At 49.1% G+C, this 23,932-nt stretch overlaps 1 protein-coding gene across 1 annotated transcript; it reads left to right on the forward strand.

The window, feature by feature from the left end:
- Positions 1 to 692: 692 nt before the first annotated feature.
- Positions 693 to 19,443, forward strand: HINFP (histone H4 transcription factor). The gene is made up of 10 exons (XM_075546705.1): positions 693 to 755; positions 13,422 to 13,606; positions 15,381 to 15,610; positions 15,861 to 15,972; positions 16,132 to 16,284; positions 16,787 to 16,864; positions 16,947 to 17,067; positions 17,155 to 17,293; positions 17,386 to 17,510; positions 18,509 to 19,443. The coding sequence occupies exons 2-10, from the start codon at positions 13,432 to 13,434 to the stop codon at positions 18,912 to 18,914; spliced, it is 1,539 nt and encodes a 512-aa protein (XP_075402820.1). The 5' UTR covers positions 693 to 755; positions 13,422 to 13,431; the 3' UTR covers positions 18,915 to 19,443.
- The last annotated feature ends 4,489 nt before the right edge of the window (positions 19,444 to 23,932 follow it).

The following is a 23,932-nucleotide window of genomic DNA, read 5'->3' on the forward strand; positions in this document are numbered from 1 at the left end:
TCAACTAGCTTAAAAATCCGCAGGGTCTAGGATGGGGGTAGTGGGGGTGAGAAAAAGTGGATGAATTTGAGGACCCTCGTGTTTAGGGGGCTAGGCTCCACATTGTTAAGAGTGAGGGGGACCCAGGCTCCGCTGGGGCCAGAGTGGGTTCTAAAAAAACAAATCACGAAAAAAGAAGAGTGAGGGCGGAATCAAGCATGATTCATGAACCAGTGGGTGGATGACAAGGGTGTCCGCCGAGTCCAGGGAGCACAGCACAGAAAACCACTATTGAAGGGGCGAGGAGCGTAAGGCGGTGGAGAACAGCGATAAGGTGCCCGGCCTGGGCCGAGCAGGCGGGCGTCGTTGAGCGGCAAGCCCCCCCGCCCGCGTCCCTGCAAGCCCGGGCCGGCAGATTAACGCGCGGAGGCCGCCGCGCGGGGGCCGCTGCAGGAGCCTCGCTGGAGCACTGCGCATGTCCGTGGGTCCCGCGCACGGAGTCTGCGCACTCGGTGGAATTCGGGCCCTTGGAAGCCCCGCCTCCGCAGCTTCAGGCGCACCCGCGCCCGGTTCCGCGTTACCTTGTTACGCGTTCTGCGTCTGGTCCTGCCCCTTCCGTGTTTTGGTCTCGCACGGGTTCCGTCAGGCGCAGCGGTGATTGGCTGTTGTCAGCTCCGGGGGCTCTGATTGGCTGCGGCCGGCCGTCGCTCACGCTCTCTTCCCGGAGATGGTGCGCGGTGCGGGGAGCGCCGGAGGGGCCCGCGAGCCCAGCGACGGTGAGCGAGCGCTCTGGGGCTGGTCGGGGGCTCCGTCCGGGGGCTCCGTCCGGGGGCTCCGTCCGGGGGCCAGGCTCGTCCGGAGCCGGCGAGGCTTCTTTCAGCACACCCACGCCGTCCGCCCGGCTCCCTAACTCCGACTTCGCTACAGCGGAGACTCGGACAGCGCCACGTCTTAGCGGGGAGGATTTCGGAAGTCTGGGGGGCGTCGCGTGAGAGGTTCCACCTGCCTAGAAAGACCCCTTCCTTCTCTTCAAATTCCGCCTGCCCTTGCGGCCTTGGCTCAGACCCCGCCCCACTCTGTCCGTCTGCCCCCGGAGATTTCTCTTCTCTTTCTCCCCCCCTGACGCTTTGTTTGGTTATGGTCCTCACGCATCAGTCTCGTCTCTTCGCCAGATGGTAATTCTGGGCCCTTTTCCTCTAATTTAGTGTCCTTTTGATGTGTACTTGCTGGTTGTTCCTTCCTGTGATTCCAGGTGAATACGTGTTAGGGGTTCCCTTACTTTGCCTTTTGTGTGAGAAAGACTGGGCGAAACCAAAGGGTTCTACTCTGCCCTATAGGATCGGCATGGACTCGATGGCAGTGAGTTTCGACCTTTCGTTGACTTTTCCCCCCTCCCAGAGCTGGTATTTAGATTGGCAAGAACACTAATTGCTAACACTTGTTGGATTTTAGCAGTGTGTTGAGCTAAGTGTGTTTAATATCCATGATCTATTTTAAACCCGAATGCACTGAGATAGGTCTACTTTTTCCTATGCCAAATGGGGAGTTTTAGGTAACTTGCTCAAGGTCAGGAAGCTGGTAAATGTTGGTGCATGCTAACCAGGACTCCTGAATCCAAAACCTGTGACTGACATTGGTGTCCCATTTTATGTTTCATGAAACAGATTCAGATGAGCTAAGTGACACCCCTGAAATGCAGCGATAAGTTACAGATTTATTTAAACATGTAAAGTACTCCTATTGGATGTTTGCTGTCCCTGTAGATATGAAAAAGTCACAGGCTGCTCACAGCGCAGTTGATGAAACAATGTAATTCACGAAATATGTTCTGGTGCAAACAAACAGACAAAAGCCTCACGTCCCAGTGATTGTGTATAGAGCTAGGAAGACTGAGGAGGGGGGATCCCGACAATAAGAGATAAGACAAGGCAGATGTGGGAATTAAAAGAGAGCCAACCTTCCTGGGTTTGAATTCTGTGTCTGTCCCTTCCTAGTGTTGTGGCCCTGGCTAAAGCAACCTCTCTGAGCCCATTTCTACGTTTGTAAAGTAGAAAAACTAATAGTTCTTACCTCTGCAACCACCCATGGTGATGGTGTAAAACTGGACAGGATTTGTTCCATTGTGCCTTGGTTAGGTTGGAGTCGGGCACTTGCACCTTGGCTGCTAACTTCACTTGTTACTGGGTGCCATCAAGTTGGCTCTGCCTCATAGTGGCCCTGTGTACAACAGAATGAACTGCTGCCCGGCCCGGCGTGAATCTCCATCTTCACTGTCTCTGAGCCCACCGTTAGAGCTACGGTGTCCGTCCAGGCCACCCAGGGTCTTCTTTTCTACCATGATGTCCTTTTCCAGGGACTGTTCGCGTCGGTTAATGTGTCCAAGATACAGGAGACACAATCTAATCGTCCTTGCTCTAAGGAGCATTCTGGTTGTACTTCTTCCAGGACAGATCAGTTTGTAATCTTGCTAATCAGAATTCTTCACAAACACCCTATTTGAAATGGACCAGGTCGTCATAGGTCTTATTTATTGTCCACCTGTCACGGACATAGGAGGTGATTGAAAGTGCCATGCCTTGGATCAGGCACACCAAGTCCTCAAAGTGGTCACTTTGTTTTTCAATACTTTAAAGAGCTCTTGAGAAACAGATTTGCCCAGTGCAATATGTCCTTTGATTCCTTGACTGCTACTTCTATGGGCATCGGTTGTGGATCCAACTAAAATGAAATCCTGGACATGTTGTTGCTTATTGGTGCTACTGTGAGGATTTAGTTTTCTTTACATTCAGTTGTAATCCATACTGAAGGCTTTACTCTTTGATCTTCGCCAGTAAATGCTTCATGTTCTCTTTGCTTTCAGTGCATGTGTGTGTCATTTGCATATTACAGTTTGTTCATGAGCCTTCCTCCAATCCTGTTGCTGCCGTCTTCATTTGGTCCAGCTCGTCAGGTTATTGCTCATCATACAGATTGAGTGCGTGTGGTGGAAGAACACACTCCTGTCGCACACCTTGCCTTGTTCCTTTGTTCTTTCTGAACAACTGCTTCTTGGTCCACATACAGGTTCTGCATGAACACAGTTCAATATTGTATAATAACCAATCTTAGTGCTATTTTAATGTCTTTGCATAGTCAATAAAACACAAGTGAACATCTTTCTAGTAGTCTCTGCTTTCAGCCAAGATCCAACTGAATCTGGTTTGAATTTCTGATAGTACTTTGTTAATATTCTATAACTGTTTTTAAAATTCAACATTTTTCTTGTGTGGGATATTAATGTTTGATATTTTCTGCATTCTGTTGGATCACCTTTCTTTGGAGTGGGCATGAATGTAGATCTCCAGGAGATTGGGCAGTTATTTAATTGTCTTTTAAATTTATTTATTTAAATTTCTTGATGTAGATGAAGGAACACTTCTAGCATTGCATCAATCAGTATTCTGTCAGTTCCTGGAGCTTTGTGTTTTACTACTGCCTTCAGCGCACTTTGCATTTCTTTCTTCAGTACCATCAGTTCGTGATTATATGCAGGCTCCTGAAGTGGTTGCATGTCAACCAGTTCACTTGGTACGGTAACTCTGGGTAGTGCTTCCTTTGATGCATCTGTAGCGTTCAAGTTTTTGACCTGACTTCAGTACTGCAACTCAAGGTGTGGATGGGAGCAATGCCAGCATGTTCTTCCTTTTTGATGTACTAACTCCAGGCCTTTGCACATTTCATTATAATACTTTTTTCTTTTTGAGCTGCTCTTTGAAATCTTATGTTCAACTCTTTTACTTCATTTCTTCTTTTTGCTTTAAATTTTCTGTATTCCAGGGGAGAAAGATGAGGCTGCGTGGCCCTGTGAAGATTTCGTTTCAGAAACCCTAAGGTGCAGTTCTCTGTCCTGCAGGATTGATACAAGTTGGAATTAACTAGATGGCAGTGTCTTTTGGCTTGGGGCTTGAGAAGGAGCGGTAGTGGCACTGTTGGTGTTGGGGATGTTACCCACAAAGTCAGTGGTTCAAACCCACAAGTGGTTCAGTGGGAGAAAGTTGAGCTGTCTGCTCCTGTAAAGAGTTAGTTTCCGAAAGCCTGTATGGGGTTGGCATGAGAATCAAGTTGATGGCAGTGGTTTTAGTTTGTGGGTTCTGTGTTCAAGAGTAAGTTGTTGGGGTTTTTTGTCCTATTGCCTATTTTTCAGATATTAAACACACACACCCAGTATATATCTTCTGCTACATATAGTCATGCAAACACACGTATTGGTATATTCACATGCAGCCTCACAGACCTGTTCAGCTTCTATGCTTACCTATGTATCTGCTCAGAGATGTTATTATTACTGTTATTGCAGGATGGAACATTGCCTTAAACTTCACCCTCATTACTGTGCATCTACTCTCTCGCAAGACCCTTCCCCTTCCTTTCTCTCTGTGTGTAAGCCTTTTCTGTACTTCTTTTAATAGTTGTCTTGTGTAATTGTCCTTTAGTAATTGTCGTATTTCAGCACTATATGTCCTTCAGGTTCATTCATACTATGATGTGTTTTCGTGGATTCATCGTTATTTTTTAACATGGCATAGCATTCTATTATATATATACGTGCATAGTTTCGTCACTTGATCTCAGCCAAAAGGCCGAGAAGCGATACGTGCATAGTTTCTTTGGCCATTCAGCCAGTGATAATCTTAGGTTATTGTTGTCATTTTGCTCTTGTGAATAGTACAGTGAACATGGCTGTGCATATATGTGTTTATAGCCCCGGTTTGATTTCTCTGGGATATGTGTGGGTGTGTACACATACATATATTTATATTTATACATTGCTAGATCATATGCATTAAAAATAATTTTATTGGGGGCTCGTACCATTCTTATCACGATCCGTACATACATCCATTGTGTCAAGCACGTTTGTACATTTGTTGCCATCATTCTCAAAATGTTTTTTTTAACAATTTATTGGGGCTCATACAATTCTTATCACAGTTCATACATATACATACATCAATTGTATAAAGCACATCTGTACAGTCTTTGCCCTAATCATTTTTTTCTCCTCTTTTCTTTTTTTACATTTTATTAGGGACTCATACAACTCTTATCACAATCCATACATATACATACATCAATTGTATAAAGCACATCCATACATTCCCTGCCCCAATCATTCTCAAGGCATTTGCTCTCCACTTAAGCCCCTTGCATCAGGTCCTCTTTTTTTTCCCCCCTCCCTCCCCTTTCCCCCCTCCCTCATGTGCCCTTGGTAATTTATACATCGTTATTTTGTCATATCTTGCCCTATCCGGAGTCTCCCTTCCCCCCCTTCTCTGCTGTCCCTCTCCCAGGGAAGAGGTCACATGTGGATCCTTGTAATCAGTTGCCCCTTTCCAACCCACTCACCTTCCACTCTCCCAGCATCGCCCCTCACACCCTTGGTCCTGAAGGTATCATCCACCCTGGATTCCCTGTGCCTCCAGCCCTCATATGCACCAGTGTACAGCCTCTGTCCTATCCAGGCCTGCAAGGTAGAATTCGGATCATGGTAGTTGGGGGGAGGAAGCATCCAGGATCTGGGGGAAAGCTGTGTTTTTCATCGATACTACCTCACACCCTAATTAACCCATCTCCTCTCCTAAACCCCTCTATGAGGGGATTTCCATTGGCCAACACTTGGGCCTTGGGTCTCCACTCTGCACTTCCCCCTTCATTTAATATGGTATATATATACATATACACATACATACACACATATCTTTTTTTTTTTTGCATGATGCCTTATACCTGGTCCCTTGGCACCTCGTGATCGCACTGGCCGGTGTGCTTCTTCCATGTGGGCTTATTTGCTTCTGAGCTAGATGGCCGCTTGTTCACCTTCAAGCCTTTAAGACCCCAGACACTATCTCTTTTGATAGCCGGGCACCATCAGCTTTCTTCACCACATTTGCTTATGCACCCATTTGTCTTCAGCGATCCTATCATGGAGGTGTGCAGTCAATGATAAGATTTTTTGTTCTTTGATGCCTGGTAACTGATCCCTTTGGGACCACTCGATCACACAGGCTGGTGTGTTCTTCCATGTGGACTTTGTTGCTTCTGAGCTAGATGGCCGCTTGTTTATCTTCAAGCCTTTAAGACCCCAGTCACTATCTCTTGATAGCCGGGCACCATCAGCTTTCTTCACCACATTTACTTGTTCACCCACTTTGGCTCCAGCCGTTGTGTCGGGAGAGTGAGCATCATAGAGTTCCAATTTAATAAAAGAAGGTATTCATGCATTGAGGGAGTGTTTGAGTAGAGGCCCAAGGTCCTTCCGCCACCTTAATACTTGACCTATAAATATAGACACATAGATCTATTTCCCCATCCTCCTATATATATTTGCATGTACATGTCTTTGTCTAGACCTCCATGAATGCCCTTTGACTCCTAGCTCTTTCCTCCATCTCCCTTGACTTTCCTCCTGCCCTACTACCATGCTTCGTCGCCACCTGGGCTAGAGTATACCTCTTCTCTAAGCAACCTTACCCTTGATCATTTCCCACCAGGCCTGCCACTCCCCCTTCTCTACTATTTGGGGTCCCATGTTTTTCCCTTGTCCCTGGGTTTGTTAACACCACTTTCTTACTCCCCCTACCCCCCCACCCCAAGTCCCCCCGGAACTGTGGGTCCCGTTGTTTTTCCTCCAGATAGTTCATCCAGCCTGTCCTATTCAGACAGACCTGTGGAGACACTAACATGCACAAAAACAAGACAGAGGAAAACAAAGCAACAGTATACAACCAGACAACAAAACAACAAAAACAAACCACTGACAAAGAACAGAACAAAACATTGCACAAGAGAAAAGCTTGTAGTTAGTTCAGGGATCGTTTGCTGGCCCTTAGGAGCGTTTTCCAGTCCAGTCTGTTGGGGCACCACACCCTGGCCCCAAAGTCCACTTTCAGCATTCCCTGGGGACCTTGCCACTCCATTCCCTTGCTGTTCCGCGGCACTCCCCCAGTGATTTGCCTCGGTGTGGTGGGATCAGGTCAGGTGCAATTCCCACACTGTGTCTCCAGTACTGTCCCCTGTATCACCCTTAGTCACTGATTGGCATCATTCTCAAAATATTTGCCTTCTACTTGAGCCCTTAATATCTGCTGCTCATTTTCCCCCTCCCTCCCCCATCTCTCCCTTCCCTTGTGAACCCTTGTTATTCATAAATTATTATTTTGTCATGTTGATCATACGCATTTGAATTTCCACCTTTTAAGGAAACGCTATCCTGTTTTATACCGGAGTGCACTATTTCACAGCCTGAACATCAGAGTAGGGGGTTTCCACTTCTGCACACCCGCCTCAGCATTTGTGATTCTCTCTCTCTCCTTTTTTTTCTTTTGCAAAAACCAGCAGCTTTTTTCAACAACACAAAAGGAGACTATACATAAGGACTTCTCCAGATGGGCTGCACAGCAAACCCCACGGCTCTGGGTCAGGTGCACCTTAGTCCTCAAAGTGACAGCTTTGCCCTTTTACACATTAAGATAGCAGTGGCACTCCATGTGATGCATCAGTTGATGTTTCTTCTTTCCTAAGGGCAAGTTTTACAGTCTCCTCGACACCCGTTTTTTGTTTCTTTTCTATCATTAGGACCTTTTTGCGTTTTTAATATATGCCCTATAACCCAGAACTCATCCAGTTTTGGGTCAATAGTGTCAACATATTCAATCTCTTTTTGAGATGGTCTCTAAGTCCAAGTGGGGTATCACATGTTTCTGCAAATAATGATTAAGTTCCACGTTTTTCAAGCTTCACAACCCCCTCATGCATTAGCTTCCCAGTTTGTATTGTGTGCATGACACACTAGATGCAGGAAATATTGTACTCAGGATTACACATTGGCTCTCATGAACTTACTTTAATGTTCTTCAGTTTTAACTAGAACTTGCATTTGAGCAACTGAGGGCTGTCTGGCAGTTAGCTCCTGGCCTTTAACTGTTGATATTGGGCCACTTCCCCATGGCCTTTGTACAGATGTAGTCAATTTGCTTCCTCTGTGTTCCATCTGGTGAGGTCCCCATGTATCAAGAATTCCTGCCATTGAGTCAATTTCAAATCATGGCATCCACATTTTGTCTCAGTTCACGTTCTCTATTTTACTTCGCCAGGATTCATTGCCTTGCCTACACAGAGCTCACAGCATTCCCGATTAAAGGGCTTATTAAGGAGGCTATCAAGTTGTGAGCTGGTGAGAAATGCTCAGGGTAGAGTTGTTTTATCACGACAGGTCACAGCATATTTTATCAGGTCTGGTAATACATGCTCAAAGGGGCCTACCACTCCCCTGTAAGCTTCCGCCTAGAGGCATTCAGCTCACGCTCAGTGGATCAGCACCCAGCTTCCTGAATCAAGGGCCCGAGGCGCCCCACTCCAGTCAGACTCGGCCTGAAGGCACTCAGCTCCACTTCTGTGAGTCAGCAAGCCCACCTTTCACAATTGAGTGTCCAGAGGTACACAAGCCTGTCTCCTGCCCAGAAGTGCTCGGCTTACCTTGCTCCATGGGTTGGGAAGTTCATCACTCTGTTCCATGCCCTGGCTCCTGGTTTGACTGCTGCTTCTCTGAGGGCTTAGCTGTTCTCTGGATTCAGGAGGTTCACTGTGTAGGGATCTCAGGTCCAGAGGATGCACTCCTGCTTCTCACAGGGTTCACTTTATACACAGCAAGATGCCCCTCCAGGGAATCCTGTTGGCAATTATTCACAGGTAAATTCTAGTAGTATCTTCCCCCCAACTTCTAATTAGACCCGTGCAGAGAAAGGTCATTTGGTAGGAGTAGAGACTTTGGCTAGAAAAACCATATTAAATAACTCACTGCTCCTGCAGGCGGTCAGAGTAGCACTTGCCCTTGCGGGCTCTCAAGGGCAGGACTGTTACTGGAGCAGACAGCCTCATCTTTCTCCCTAGTTGCAGCTTTTGAATTTGAACTGCTGACTTGTAGTCAGTCCAGCACATAACACACTAGGCCAGCAGGACTTCTTGTATAATCACAGTTATGTTCTTGGAAAAAAATGTATTCCCAGTGATTACATTTTTGGACTTAGAAAATTCTGTCATGTTATCTCGTGTCATTTCTGTCACCAAGATCACCTTTTCCAACTCTGATCTTTATTCCTGCCTTTCACATTCAATGACTAATAATTATCAGTGAGTCTTGATGGTATGTTTGATAAATCTCAGCTGCAGAAGGTGCAGAGACTTCCATTTCTCTATCTTGGGCGTTAATGGCCAGTGCATAAATTTGAATTATCGTTATAATAACTGATGTGCCTTATCCTATCACTGACAGCGTTGTGTTTCAGGGTGGATCTTGGAAGGTTCTTTTTGAAAGCGAATAGGATGACCTGTCCTAGATTCCTGATGTGTATATCACATTCTGGATTTTTGCAGCTTCTCATTTTGAGTCCTGCCCCATCAGCGAATGGAGGGTTCAAAAGCTTCTTTGATGAGGCAGCACTTCCATCGCTGTGCTTTGAATGCCTTCCACCCTGGGGGCTCGGCTTCCCACACTGCAGCGGACAGTGTTGCACTGCGATGTGTCGCTGGGTCGTTTTATAGAAGTAGCTCCTGAGGTCCTTTCCCCAGTCTGTCCTCGTCCGGGAGCATCCCTGAGACCTGAGCACCGTAGTGCAAGTCCTGTGTCAGAGCCTCCTGTCACAGCACCCACACAGCACAGAGTGCACCGCACTGACCGCTCAGCGAGGTTGGGGTGAGGTCACTTGAGGGCTGTTCTACAGGGGCTTCAAAATGTTTGTGATGGGAAGAAAAGATCATGGAATTGTGGCTTCTGAGACCCCATTGCACTATTTTAGGCAGAACAAAATCACTGAGACAGGGAGCTTGTCCTTTCCAGTGTACTAGTTGCTGCACGTGCCGACACTGCCCCAGGGCTCTTCCTGGGCCACAAGAAGCAGGGCACAGGGAGAGGAATGAGTGAAAGCTGGAGGTTCTGAGCGTTGCCTATGTTTCCAGTCATTCTGGATCTCTGGTTAGCTGGCTCCTGGCTCTCCCATGCCAGTCTAGCTACAGGGGGCATTGAGGATAGTCGTGCTCAGCACAGTATTGGGACATCTGCGACACGGTTTCTGCCCCAAAGCAGCGTGTAGCCAGTTGGGAAGATGAAATTAGAGCACAGCAAGTGACCACGAATGAGCATGGAGCATGGAATTGAGAGAGAGCGAGAGAATGGTGTCAACAATGCAAGCCATAGGACCGAGAGGCAAAAATAACCACCTTCTTCCTGGAATGTGATCCTATCCTGATGTGAGTGGACAGTCGGGGTGTAATGGTGACGCTGGGATTCAGAAATGAACAGTGAGTGCCCCTATCCTGAGAAGCTGCTCGTTCCATCGCTCACTGCCATGGGGTCTATTCCAGGTCACAATCTGGGAAAAAGGTTGACTGGGAAAGCCTTCCCCAGCCCCAACGCCTCGAGTATCTCACTGTTGGTCTGTAGCACCTTGCAAACCGGGACACATTGCAGTGTCAACGGTGGCTGGAACTCCCCCCCAAGGAGAGAAAAGACTTTCATGGTCAGCACTGGGGTCTAGTCCTTGCAGCCTAGGGGACGTTATGCTTCTGCCTTCTGGAATTCTTTCTTTGAGCCACAGAGACGGTGGAGTCGGCGGTGGAGTCGGAGAGAAAGCCAGAGAAGCAGCAGTGTTTCATAAAAGCCTTAGAGCTCTGTCTGTCTGACAGAGACCAAAAGGAGCATTATCTCACCTCCTCCTGAGGTTCATGCTAATGGGAGCGGCAGGAATTGGGGAGACTCCCCAAGGAGAAGCTGATACTTGTAGGGACAGAATCTGGGCCTAGTGTCCCCCTCTCTGCTTGCGCTTCCTCTGCTGCACTGTGGTTTGTTGTAGTGAGGGCAGCCTGGCGTGCTACCGTTCCTCAGTCTGCACTGCCTTCATCAGAACTAGCTAGCAGTTGAGTTCAAGGACAGATTTCTGAGCTTAACCCCAGCCTTCCTCAGTCAGGATCTCTAGGGGAAAGGGCTGCTGAAATCCTCCTGTGATGCATATTAAAAAGGGAGAGCCTTCTGTTTTTCACTCAGTTGTCTTCAACACGTGTGTTTTACATGGGGTACATGTTGGGCTGCTAACCACAGAGGTAGCAATTTGAGGCCATCAGGCAGTCCTCAGGAGCTAGATGAGGCTATCTGCAACCCCAAAGAGTTACGGTCTCAGAAACGCTCCAGAGCAGTTCTGCCCTGCCCTACAGGGGCACTGTGTAGGCATCACAGGTGTTGGACCAGGGAGACACAAATGGCTTTAGCAGGCATGGAGCGTACATTCAAGGGGAGTCTGCATTTTCATCCAGAGACTGTTAGGTGAAGAGGTGGACTAGACAGCTGGATCGGTCAGGCACAGTCCATTTTGTGATGCCACGATGCGACAACAAAGAAAGGGCGTCCAGCTCTTCCACCGAAATAGTGCCTGGGGTCCTGATGTTTGTTTTCAGACAAGCAGCCATGTAAGTGAGGCATCAGCTAAGTCCACACGGAAGAAGCACACCAGCCTGTGTGATCCAAAGATAGCAGTAACAAAATCCACATATGATGACGGGAAAAGTCTCAGAGGTTAAGTTGTGAACATGCAGTTTATAGAAGTGTATGGAGGACAGTCAGGCCCAGAATCCCTCTGCGCACTGTCTCGGCAGATGAGCCCTCTGGTGGATCCTGTCAGACTGCAGGCCAGGGACTCGAACAGTTTCACCATCAGACAGCGATGATAGTCAACTTTATGATGGCACATTGAACTACGGGAGAATATGACACTTGGTCAGTTGACCTCCCTCTTGACCCAACCTGAATTTGCTCTAGGCTCTCACTTGTTCCGTGACAGAAATTTCTTCTCTGGTCTTTTACATTCTGCTGATGGTCTCTTTCTTTATAACTTTATTTGCATTTTACATGATGATGGCTTTCTTCTTGGCATGTTTTGGATTTGTGTTTCATTGTTTCTGTTGGGTTTCCCAGTTTGTGATGCATAGGAGTGGATGCATGGAGACAGTAACTGAAGCCATGGCTTATCAAGGACGGGGTTGTGGGGAGGGGAGCCAACCCTGCGGGAGGGAGAAGGGAGCATTGGAACAGTGCAATGGTGTATGTACTATTTTTAAAAGTGATTTAACCATGGAAGTGTATGATATGTGAATACTATATCAAGAACACGACTTAAGAATGCTCTAAAATTAATTGTATCTCTCTTCTTGATGTGGCTGAGCTATTGTATGTTATGTGGATTATGTGCCAATAAAACTGTTTAAAAGGACAGAAAGGGCATCTGGACCACATCCAAAAGCTGGGGTGGAGTATGGGTTATGGGTTGAGCTAACTGCCAGGTCAGCAGTTCAACCCACCAGCTGTTCTGAGGGAGAGAGATGAGGCTTTATGCTCTCCTAAAGACTGACAGCCTTTAAAAGCCACAGGGGCAGTTCACTCTGTCCTGTGGGTCACAATGAGTCCAAATTCACTCTGGCCGTGTATTTTTGTTTAGATGCAGACACCGATTGTGTTGAGTGGTGAGAATATGGACTTGGGAGGCAGCTGGCCACGGGCCCCCTGCATCACCAGTGCAGCCTGGGGTGTACCAGTTAATGTCTTTGAGGCTAAGAATACTGCCGGCCTCCTATGGCCGTGTTGGTAATTCATTGACAGAATGTAAGCGAGCCGCTTGGTACAGAAACCAAGCCCACTACCGCTGCCCCGTTCCCACTCGTGGCGGCCCTGCACAACGTTAGGGGATTGTAAATCTTTACAAAAACAGGCTCATCTTCCTCTTGTTTTTCCAACCCTCGACCTTGAGGTTAGCAGCCCAGCACCTAACCCATTGTGTCACTAGGACGCCTTGTTGTGGGTGTCTGAGCCCGTGACTCGACGGGAATAGAGTCTTTTTTCCTTCCGTGGCTGGTGGTTTTGAACTGCTGATCTTGAAGTTAGCAGTCCAACATCGAAGCCCTAAACCACCAGGGCGCCTTGCCCAATTGGCATCTAGCGAGTGTGAAATTGAACACTTGCAGGGTTATGATCCCCGTTTTTACCAGAGAGGATGCTTGGGAGTCAAGGGCCAAGCTGTTTGGCTGAGCCCTGAAGTTGGTGGGTGGTGAACAGTGGAATCTAGGTTTGAACTTGGTTCCTCTCCAAAGCCACCTCTGTGAACCTGGGCGCTCCGCTGCCTCCTGCAGGACTAATTCCTGTTGGACGGGCCTGCTCTGAGGCTTCAGTGCTGGCACTTGACCTACATTCTGCTCCTTTCCATTCTCCCTTCCCTCGAGTTCCAGGCTGCTTCCAGGGATTCATGAAAGTCCTGCTCCACCCTGGCGGGAAAAGGGCAGGGTTCGTAGGGCTCAAGGCTGGCAGCTCTCTGCCCCCTGCGGGGCTCTGGCGGAAGTTGCAGTTGCTGGTTCCTTCTCTCTAGGGTGAAGGTCATGCCGCCTCCTGGGAAAGTGGCCCGGAAGGAGAGCCTGGGCCTGCAGTGTGAGTGGGGGTCCTGCTCCTTTGTGTGCTCGGCCATGGAGGAGTTCTGTGAGCATGTCACTCAGCATCTGCAGCAGCACCTGCACAGCACCAAGGAGGTGGAGGACGAGGACGAGGACCCCCTTGGTAAGAGCCGAAACAGCTTGGAGCAAGATGCCTCCCCGCCCAGAGTGAGGGCAGCCTGGGACAATGGTTGGGGTTTCGTTTCTTTCTTTGGGTTTATTTTCTTGTATTGCTTGTTTTTCAGGACATTGTAGAAAACAGCCAGGCTGTAAGGAATGGATCTGTTATCCTGCCAATGAGAGGTCACTCACTGTACTGTAGGGAACGATATATTTGGCCTCTTTCTGCATGTGTGTGTGTGTGTCTTTAGAAACGGCTAGAGAGGCTTATTGGGTGCAAGCTGTTGGCAGCCTGCTCTTTTTGATATTTTTTCCCAATTATTTTAAAATTGACTCCCTTTATGGATACCTTGTACATCAAATCAATACAGGTATTTATAAAAGTTACAGAAAAAAATACTTGAACCCCCCACCCCCAGCAGTCCTGGGGTTTTGGGGCTTAGCTCAAAGGGAGTTCCTCTGGGATATGGGGATCCAGTGAGTGGTATGACCCTTTGCTGGGCATGCCTACACAGTAGGGTACGCTGGGTCCCTCTAGGGTTTCCTGTATGAGCGCCAATACATTTCTTCCCTTTTGCTTAAAAGAAAGAAACAAGAAACCTTGAATCAGAACTTACTACATGCTCACTGCAATGTTCTCTTCGGTTGTCCTTCATTAGAGTCAAGGTGGCTTGCCAGAGCCACAGGTGGGCCCCAGTCCTGTGAAAGTATAAAAGTAGCTCTCCTCAAACGGGCACAGAACTCAAAATCACCACAGAAACCAGCCCAGGCTTCTGGGCCTCGTAGAGCATGGTGGGACCCCAAGACCGTGGCCTTTGCCTTCAGGTCTAGCACCTCTGTGTTAGAATAACCAACCCTGTAGCGTCCCCAGTGACAGCGTTCCCAGGGTTCGGAAAGAAGGACAGATGGACACGGGAATTATCAGGAGGAAGTGGGCTCAGTGAGGGGGCCCTGCAGGAGCTGCTGGGGCTGGCTGGAATCAGACTGTGTGGGTTGTTGCGGGTAAGACGGTGCTCTGCAAACCTTCACCTAATTCACAATTTTAAAAACTGGGATTGGGAGGGAGAATTAGGAAACCCCCCCCCCCCAAAGTAACTCTCCTTTCCCTACTCTTAATTCTATTTTCAGTGTGGTGAGTAGGAATAGTCAAATACTGCTGTACCAGAGAAAGGATTTTATGTGCACACACACTCAGTTTTAAAGCGCCAGTGTGTGAGAACGGGTCCGACAGCCCTGTCAAACATGGAAATCGGTAGTGGAGAGAGAGGAAGGGGGTTAGAACAGGCCTTCTGGGGAAGGAGTGGGAAGTGTCCCAGGTGGGGTGGCAGTGCCTCCTGCTAGGGACAGCAGACTATGAGCCCCACCTGCTGCCGCAGGTCTCCTGCCCCTGCCCTTTGCCCACACTAGCCCTCTCTCACCTTCACCTAGTTTACAACAACTTGTCCTGTGCATGTCAGCACAGGACCAGTGTGTCTCAAACCCCTGTGTGCGCGCATGCGCACGCACATCAGATCAAGTCGTCATAGTACCTCCCAGCCCCGATCCAGTTTCACAGTGACCAATGGGCTCAGCGGCTTAGTCTTCCTCCATGCCTGAAGCTAGGTGAGGGTAAGAAGCAAGGACTCCTGATCACCAGTCTTCCCCAGTGCCTGGCCCGCCATTCAATAGTCTAGGACGGTGGTCAGAGGCAGGCCCCTCGCCCCTTGCTCGGTGCCGCAGGTGGAGGGCAAGCTGACCTGGGGAAGGTGTCCAATATCCCTTCTCCATCTTTTCTGCAGAGGAAGAGTTCTCTTGCCTGTGGCAGGAGTGTGGCTTCTACTCCATGGACAGTTCTGTGGACCTCATCCGCCATGTCTACTTCCACTGCTACCACACCAAGCTGAAACAGTGGGGGCTGCAGGCCTTGCAGACCCGGGCCGACCTCAGTCCCTGCATCCTGGACTTGCACAGCCGGAATGTCGTCCCCGACATCCCTGACCACTTCCTGTGTCTGTGGGAGCACTGTGAGGTCAGCAGGCAGAGCCAGTAATAGGGTTGGGAGGGTGGGCGTCTTAACTCAGGATGCCTGTACCCTTTCAGGGATGCCTCTGTTCCTGAGAGTCCTGCTAGCGCCTCTCCTCTGTTTCTCTAGCCCCCTCCCTCAAACGTTCCCCTCCCCACCAAGTTAATTTGGGAGAGAGCCACGCAGCCCCTTTGGACACACAGGGCCGAGTCTCTCCAGCTGCCCTCAGTCCTCACCCCACGTTGCCCTGGCGCAGAGCTCCTTCGACAACCCCGAGTGGTTCTATCGCCACGTGGAGGCGCACAGCCTGTGCTGTGACTACCAAGCTGCTGGCAAGGACAACCACGTGGTGCTGTGTGCCTGGCAAGGTAGGGCCGCCGTGAGCTTCCAGCTTCTTGAAGCCTGGGGGGCAGAGGGGCTGGGCCAGCTGGGGGAGACCAGTTCTGAAAGGTGTGGAGAGCCTTGGGGGTCCCAGGGCTGCCTCTGGGGGGGTGTTACTGAAACCTGCTGTGGGCCTTCCTTCCCAGGGTGTGCCTGCACCTTCAAGGACCGCTGCAAGCTCCGAGAGCACCTGCGCAGTCACACCCAGGAGAAGGTGGTGGCCTGCCCCACCTGCGGGGGCATGTTCGCCAACAACACCAAGTTCTTGGACCACATCCGTCGGCAGACTTCCTTGGAGCGTAAGAAGAAGGGCGGTGGGTGCAGCCTGTGTGGGTTGAGGGGGCAGGGGAGCAGCGTATTCTAGGATGTGTGTGTGTGTGTGTGTGTGTGTCACTTGGCTGCATCTGCCTGGAAGGCTCAGCGCCTACCCCCATGGTGTCTGCTGACTCACGGAAGCACTGTCCAGTCACCGCTGTGTGCCACCTCAGTTGTCCTGGCAACAGTCCATGAGGTAGCTTTTTTGCAGATGAGGAAACTTTAGCTCAGAGAGGTTAAGTCACTTACTTCCTGTCATGCAGTTAAGTAAGTGCTGAAGCTGAGTTTAGAACTCAGGTTCTTGTCTCTGAAGTTCCACGCTCCTTCCAGAATTATGCATTGGTCCATAGCTCTCTGACTTTCCTTTCCCTCCTCCGGTGGTTCCCTGCTGGGAGGCTGGGTGTCCCTCCCTGGCTCTCCTCTCTGGGCTTCCCCAGCAACCCCTTCAGCGCACACTCTTGTCTGTTCTCCCCTCCCTCCCCCCAGAGCAACGCTTCCAGTGCTCTCACTGTTCCAAGAGGTTTGCCACGGAACGGCTGCTGCGGGACCACATGCGCCACCATGGTGAGTGCACGTGCCCACTGCCCACCTGCCCGCCCCCCACAGGGCCTAGCCCGCCAAGCACAGCCTCCTTTCTGCTCCTCAGTGAATCACTATAAGTGCCCTCTGTGTGACATGACCTGCCCGCTGCCTTCCTCCCTCCGCAACCACATGCGCTTCCGCCACAGTGAGGACCGGCCCTATAAATGTGATTATTGTGACTATAGGTAAGGGGACCAGAGGCCAGGAAACGAGAGAGCTTGTGCCCCAAACTCCCCACTGTGTTCTCCAGCCCATGTGTCCTCTCCTGGCAGCTGCAAGAACCTGATTGACCTCCGGAAGCACCTGGACACCCATAGCAAGGAGCCCACCTACAGGTGTGATTTCGAGAACTGCACCTTCAGTGCCCGCTCCCTCTGCTCCATCAAGTCCCATTTCCGCAAAGTGCATGAAGTGAGTGGGGCTGAGTTAGGGGGGAGGTTTGCAGGAGTCGGGGGTAGGCCGGGGTGAACAGCGGGCCCCACCTCTCCTCCTCTTCTCATCAGGGAGACTCAGAGCCAAGGTACAAATGCCACGTGTGTGACAAATGCTTCACGCGGGGCAACAACCTCACTGTGCACCTTCGCAAGAAGCATCAGTTCAAGTGGCCCTCGGGGCACCCCCGTTTTCGGTATGTATTTCAGACACCCCCACCTCCCGAACCCCTCAATGCACAGGTGTCTTTCATACCTTTCTCAACAAGTCAGAGAGGAATGTGCAGTCAGACTTAGACCCGCCTGCCCCTGCCCCTGAGTTGTTTCTCATGCGTGGCCCCAAGGCCCTCGGGACTGTGGTGCTGAAAGCTCTGCAGCCAGAACCGGATGTCGAACTGGAACCAAAGGCCTGGCCCTGTAGGCTTTTCATCAGGCCTTTGACACCCTGTTCACCCCCCACCACTCTCTCACACACAGTTTCTCTCAGGACAGGGTTTCTGCATGGAACTTTTCATTCTTTTTGTTTTTTTTAATCTTTTCATTTAAAAAAATCATTTTATTGGGGCTCATACAACTCTTACCACAATCCATACATTCATCCATTGTGTCAAGCACATGTGTACATTTGTTGCCTTCATTGTTCTCAAAATATTTGCGTTCTACTTGAGCCCTTGGTATCAGCTCCTCATTTTTCCCATCCATCCCCCATGAACCCTTGATAATTTATAAATTATTATTTGTCATATCTTACACTGTCCGATGTCTCTCTTCACCCACTTTTCTGTTGTCTGTCCCCCAGGGAGGAGGTTATATGTAGATCCTTGTAATCGGTTCCCCCTTTCCACCCCACCACTGGTCCTGAGGGGTTTATCTGTCCTGGATTCCCTGTGTTTCCAGTTCTTATCTGTATCAGTGTACATCCTCTGGTCTAGCCGGATTTGTAAGGTAGAATTGGGGTCATGGTAGTGGTGGAGAGGAAGCATTAAAGAAGTAGAGGAAAGTTATGTGCTTCATTGTTGCTACACTGCACCCTGACTGACTTTTCTCTCTTCTTCTGCATATTCAATGAAAACTCCCATCCCTGAGAATCCTAGGACTGCTTCTATCCTTCATCTCTGCCCCTCCCTTGCCTGTGCCCAGGCCCTGTCTCCCTGCCTCCACCATGTTTGCTGCCCTTGTGCCCCTGCCTCACCAGGTACAAGGAGCATGAAGATGGCTACATGCGACTGCAGCTGGTTCGCTATGAAAGTGTGGAACTGACCCAGCAACTGCTACGGCAGCCCCAAGAAGAGCCGGGCCTGGGAGCTTCGCTGAGCGAGAGCAGCCTGCAGGGCGTCCTTCTAGAGACAGTCCCAGAGGATCCAGGACTGGAAGAGGCTGAAGAGGAAGAAGAGGGTGGGGGTGATGAGGGGACAGCTCTTCAGGAAACCCCCAGCCCTGTCCTCCACTTGGTGAATCAGACCAGTGCCCAAGGCCAGCAAGAGATTGTCTACTATGTGTTGTCTGAGGCCCTAGGAGAGTGCCCCCCGCTCGCTGAGCCACCCTCGGGGAGCGGCACAGGAAAGCTTCAGGGAACAGCGGAGGAGCCCCGGACCACATGATGCGAAGGTGGCAGGCCTGACCACTCCTACCTCGGCCAGCTGGTGGCAGCCCCAGCGGCAGTCAGTGCATCCCTCGAGGAGTGGTGCTGAGAACAGTGTGCGTCGGTTCTGGACCAGGCACCAACCATTCTGATGAAGGACTTCCCTTTGCTGCCAGACCAGTCGCCAACTAGTGGGGATCCTGAGGAGCTGGATTCTGTATGGGAGCATCGTGGGGGTGTGTGTTCATGGTTAGGGGACTTAGCAGGCTTAACCAGAAATCCTGCACACAGGCTGGGGAGGCTGAAATCTGTGGTCATCCTCATTTACTCCCATCTTTGTGGGGCCGTTCATAGACTCGGGAAACCTGTAACTTCCCCCTGCAAAGGTTCTTGAAACCAGCCAACGCATTGAGAGCCAGGCCTCCATTTCTCTCTCGGGGTCTTCCAACAGCCCCAGGAGTCCCATTGTATCCTCAGGGATGGGATTGGAAGCATGGAGTTTGTGGGTAAGGGTTGTTTTTTGGTAATAAAAGACACTTGGGTGTTCACTCATTTCTCTTCCATACGACTGGTCACATTTAACTGGACAGTGATGAGATATAGCCACCCAGGGGAGCCAGGTAATTTGGCTTGTTCCCTTTTCAGTGCCTGGGTATTGATTTTGAGCGGTCTTATTCCTTGCCCTGCTTTTGCTGTGACTTCATGACTTCGCAGCATCTGCCGTCTCCATGGAAGCCCCAAGCATGTAGCCACATGTGGGCTGTGAGTGAGGCTCCCCACAGTCTCACGTGCCGAGTCTCACAACAGGTGCAAGGTCCCAACGAGAACTCAACAGGTCTCCATGGAGCCCATTCCAACTCCTCGTTACCCTGCAGGACAGTAGCCTGCCCCGTGGGTATCTGTGATGACTGGAGCTTCACTGGCGTGACGGGCGATCTCAAACTGCTAACCACGTGGGCAGCAACCCACACATAACCCACCATGCCCCAGGGCTCCCCGCTTAGAAGGTTGGGGTCAAGGTTTTTAGAAACCTTTTTTATTTTTTTATTTAATCATTTTATTGGGGCTTATACAACTCTCATCACAATCCACATATACATCCATTGTGTCAAGCACTTTTGTACATTTATAGCCCTCATCTTTAAAACATTTGCTTTCTACTTGAGCCTTTGGTATCAGCTCCTCATTGTTTCCCCGCATTCCCCTCCCCCATGAGCCCCTGTTAATTTATAAATTATTATTCTTTTGTCATATCTTACACCATCCGACGTCTCCTTCACCCACTTCTCCGCTGTCCGTCTCCCAGGGAGGGGGTTAACGCAGATCCTTGTAATCGGTTCCCCCTTTAGACCCCACCTTCCCTCCACCCTCCCATTGAGAAGCCTTCTTGACAAGCATCAGTCTTTGCCTGTCTGATGGCTTGTTTGGGGAGAAGGCACTACTTGTTCCACTGGGGCATGCTGTGGGTGGCGAAATCTCGGGGGTCCCAGGGAAGACAGTCTAGAAAATGGACTGTCTCTGCTTGTAGGAAACAAATTAGTTCATGCCTGCATTTCACCTTCTCAAAGGACCTCTCATCGAGGCAAGGTAAACACCCACATTGGCATAAGCTTAGTCCTTGTTGAGTTCTTGTGGCCCACACCTGACTGCACTCTATTCCCCATCACTAGTCACATAATAAAACATGCCAACCACGTATGTCCAGGTGTGAGGTCCTGCCTACCCCCTTAGACTGGTCGCCCCATGGTCGTCTACCCGCTATAGGGCAGACCACAAAGCCGCATACCTCCTCGAGTCTGGAGCGCCCATGGTTCCTCTCCCTGGGATAACTCGCCCCCGTCTGTCGGCAGACATCCTTTCAGAGTCCCCATAGCCTCTTCCCTGAAGCCTTTCCTGGTCCCCGAGTAGGAAATGCTGCCGCTTCAATAGCACGTGATGGGCTTCTAGCACTGTCTTTCAAGGCCTTCGAATGTGGGTCCTTGTTTTGTATTAGGCTATGTACCTCTCTCACAGGCACTCAGGAAATGAGAAAATGTTTTCCCTTAATTCTGCCATAAGTACATACTTTTAAAATATATATTTATAGTTTTATTGGGAGTTCGTACAACTCTTGACCATCCATCCATCCATTGGAGTGGCAACTTTTTAAAAAAATTATTGGGGCTTGTGCAACTCATCACCATCCATCCACTGTGTCAAGCACATTAGTACATTTGCTGCCATCATTTTCAAAACATTTTCTTTCTACTTGAGCCTTTGGTATCAGCTCATTTTTCTCTCTCCCGAACTCTTGATAATTTATGGATTTTCATGTCTTAACACTGACTCCCACTTGTCTCCTTTCACCCACTTTTCTGTTGTCCGTCCCCCAGGGAGGGGGTTACATGTAGATCATTGTGATTGGTTCCCTCTTTCTCCCCTCAGCTTTCCTTTACTTCCTGGTATGGCTACTCTCATTGGCCCTAAGGGATTTATCCATCCTGGATTCCCTGTGTTTCCAGCTCTTATCTATAACAGTGTACATGCTCTGGTCTAGCTGGATTTGTAAGGTAGAATTGAGATGATATTAGTGGGGGGGCAGCACTAAAGAACTAGAGGAAAGTTGTATGTTTCATCGGTGCTACATTGCACCCTGACTGGCTCATCTCCTCCCTGAGACCCTTCTGTAAGGGGATGTCTAGTTGCCTACAGAAGGGTTTTGGGTTTCTACTCCGCATTACCTCTCATTCACAGTGATAACAATTTTTGTTCTTTGATGCCTGATACCTGATCCTATGGACACCTCGTGATCACACAGGCTGGTGTGCTTCTTCCATGTGGCTTTATTGCTTCTCAGCTAGATGGCTGCTTGTTTATCTTCAAACCTTTAAGACCCCAAACACTATACCTTTTGATAGCGAGGCACCGTCAGCTTTCTTCACCACATTTGCTTATGCACCTGCTTTGTCTTTAGCAATCATATCGGGAAGGTGACCATCATGGGATGCCAGGTTAATTGAACTAAGTATTCTTGCATTGAGGGAGTACTTGAGTGGAGGCCCAATGTCCATCTGATAACTTAATACTTAACCTATAAATATATGTACGTGAATCTATTTCCCCATCATATATAAATATATTTACATATGTACATGCCTGTATTTAGACCTCTATAAATACCCTTTGCCTCCTAGTTCTTTCCTCTATTTCCTTTTACTTTCCTCTTGTCCCACTATCATGCTCAGCCTTCATTTGGGTTTCAGTAATTCCTCTCAGTTACATTACCCTTGATCACGCCCTACAAGGCCTTCTACACCCTCCATGCCATCGATTTTAGATTCCTTCTTGTTCCCTTCTCCCTGAGTTTGTTAACACCACTTCCTTTCCCCAACCTCCCCCTCTTCCATGTCCGCCCGGAACCATCGGCACCGTTGTTTTCTTTCTTTTTTTAAAAAAACTCATTGGGGGCTCATAAAATTCTTATCACAATCCATACATCCATCCATGTGTCAAGCACATTTGTACATTTGTTGCCATCATCATTCTCAAAACATCTGCTTTCTACTTGAGTCCTTAATATCAGCTCCTCATTTTCCCCCTTCTTCCCCACTCCCTCATGAACCCTGATAATTTATAAATTATTATTTTGTCATATCTTACACTGTCCAAAGTCTCCCTTCACCCACTTTTCTGTTCTTCATTCCCCAGGGAGGAGGTTATATGTAGATCCTTATAATTGGTTCCCCCTTTCTACTTCACCTTCCCTCTACCTTCCAGGTATCACCACTCTCCACTGGTCCTGAAGGCGTCATCTGTTCTGGATTCCGTGTTTCCAGTTCCTATCTGTGCCAGTGTACATCCTCTGGTCTAGCCATGTTTGTTAAGGTAGAATTGGGATCATGATAGTCGGGAGGAGGAAGAATTTTAGAACTAGAGGAAAGTTGTACGTTTCATCATTGCTACCCTGCACCCTGACTGGCTCATCTCACCGAGTCTCATTGTTTTTTTCTCCAGATTGTTTATTCCACCTCTTATCTAGATAGTCCTGCAGAGAGAATAATATGCACAAAAAGCAAGACAGAGCAAAAGAAAACAAAAAGCAAAACCAAAGAAAAGCCTATAAATAGTTCCAGGTTTTTTTTTGTTGACCTTTAGGAGTGTTTTCTGGTAGAGTCTGATGCGGTGCCAATCCCTGGGCCCAAAGTCTATTTTTGGTATTCCCTGGGGACTTGCTTGCTCTGCTCCCCTGCTGTACTGTTGTGCATCCTTAATGATTCTCATCGGTGTGGTGTGGTCAGATCGTGTGCAGTTCCTGGCACTGTGTCTCCAGTGTTGTCCCCCAAATCGCTATGGGGCAGTAAAGGATGTCATGTCTTATAGTGAGTCTGGCCTTATGGCCCGTTCTGCATTGGCTGTTCTGTGCGGGAATATCGTCCGTCCTCAAGGCTTGGTAGGCCAGGTTGTGCTCCACTCTCTTTCCCTCCCCCTTCATTTGCTCCTGTGTGCTCGGATCAGACATGTCCCACTCCCTGAGCTGTAGCTTCAGTGCTGTCCTCTGAAATAAATTCTTCTGTGGGAAGGGGGTACTGTCCATGTGGTTGGGATTGGGGCCGGCCCCTCAAGTCTTTTTTCAAAAGGCCGAGAAATCCTTTGGGCATCTTTTTTGCCCAGACCCCTGACAGGATTTTCTTTTGGACCATTTTATTGGCACTTCACCCACATGTCATACAATTCAGTAAGTGTCAAGAAGAGTTCTACAATCACCACCACTATCAATTCAAGAACATTTGCTCCCTTGTATTCATTGTTCATGTAACTTTTTTTATAATGGTGGCAAAAATGTTTACAACAAGACCTTCTCAGATTCCACAGCTTCTACATGTATGATTCATTGCTGTTCAGTCTACTCTTCATGGTGGGCAACTGTTCACGATAACCTTTTCCAAGTTCTTCCACCACCGTTAACACGAGCGCAGTGCCCCTGGGCAGCAGCTCTGCTTCTACCTCTTGGTCAAGTTTGGTGTTCTTTTTTAGCGCTGTAGACACTCGAGTATAAGC

The sequence above is a fragment of the Tenrec ecaudatus genome, chromosome 4, assembly GCF_050624435.1.
Source record: "Tenrec ecaudatus isolate mTenEca1 chromosome 4, mTenEca1.hap1, whole genome shotgun sequence".
Taxonomy (NCBI): Eukaryota; Metazoa; Chordata; class Mammalia; order Afrosoricida; family Tenrecidae; genus Tenrec; species Tenrec ecaudatus.

Coding starts and splice junctions, on each gene's coding strand:
- HINFP (XM_075546705.1), top strand. CDS start 13,432: ATGCCGCCTCCTGGGAAAGTGGCCCGGAAGGAGAGCCTGGGCCTGCAG. Junction 16,285..16,786: donor TCGGCAGACTTCCTTGGAGC/GTAAGAAGAAGG, acceptor CCCTCCCCCCAG/AGCAACGCTTCCAGTGCTCT. Junction 17,511..18,508: donor TCGGGGCACCCCCGTTTTCG/GTATGTATTTCA, acceptor CTGCCTCACCAG/GTACAAGGAGCATGAAGATG.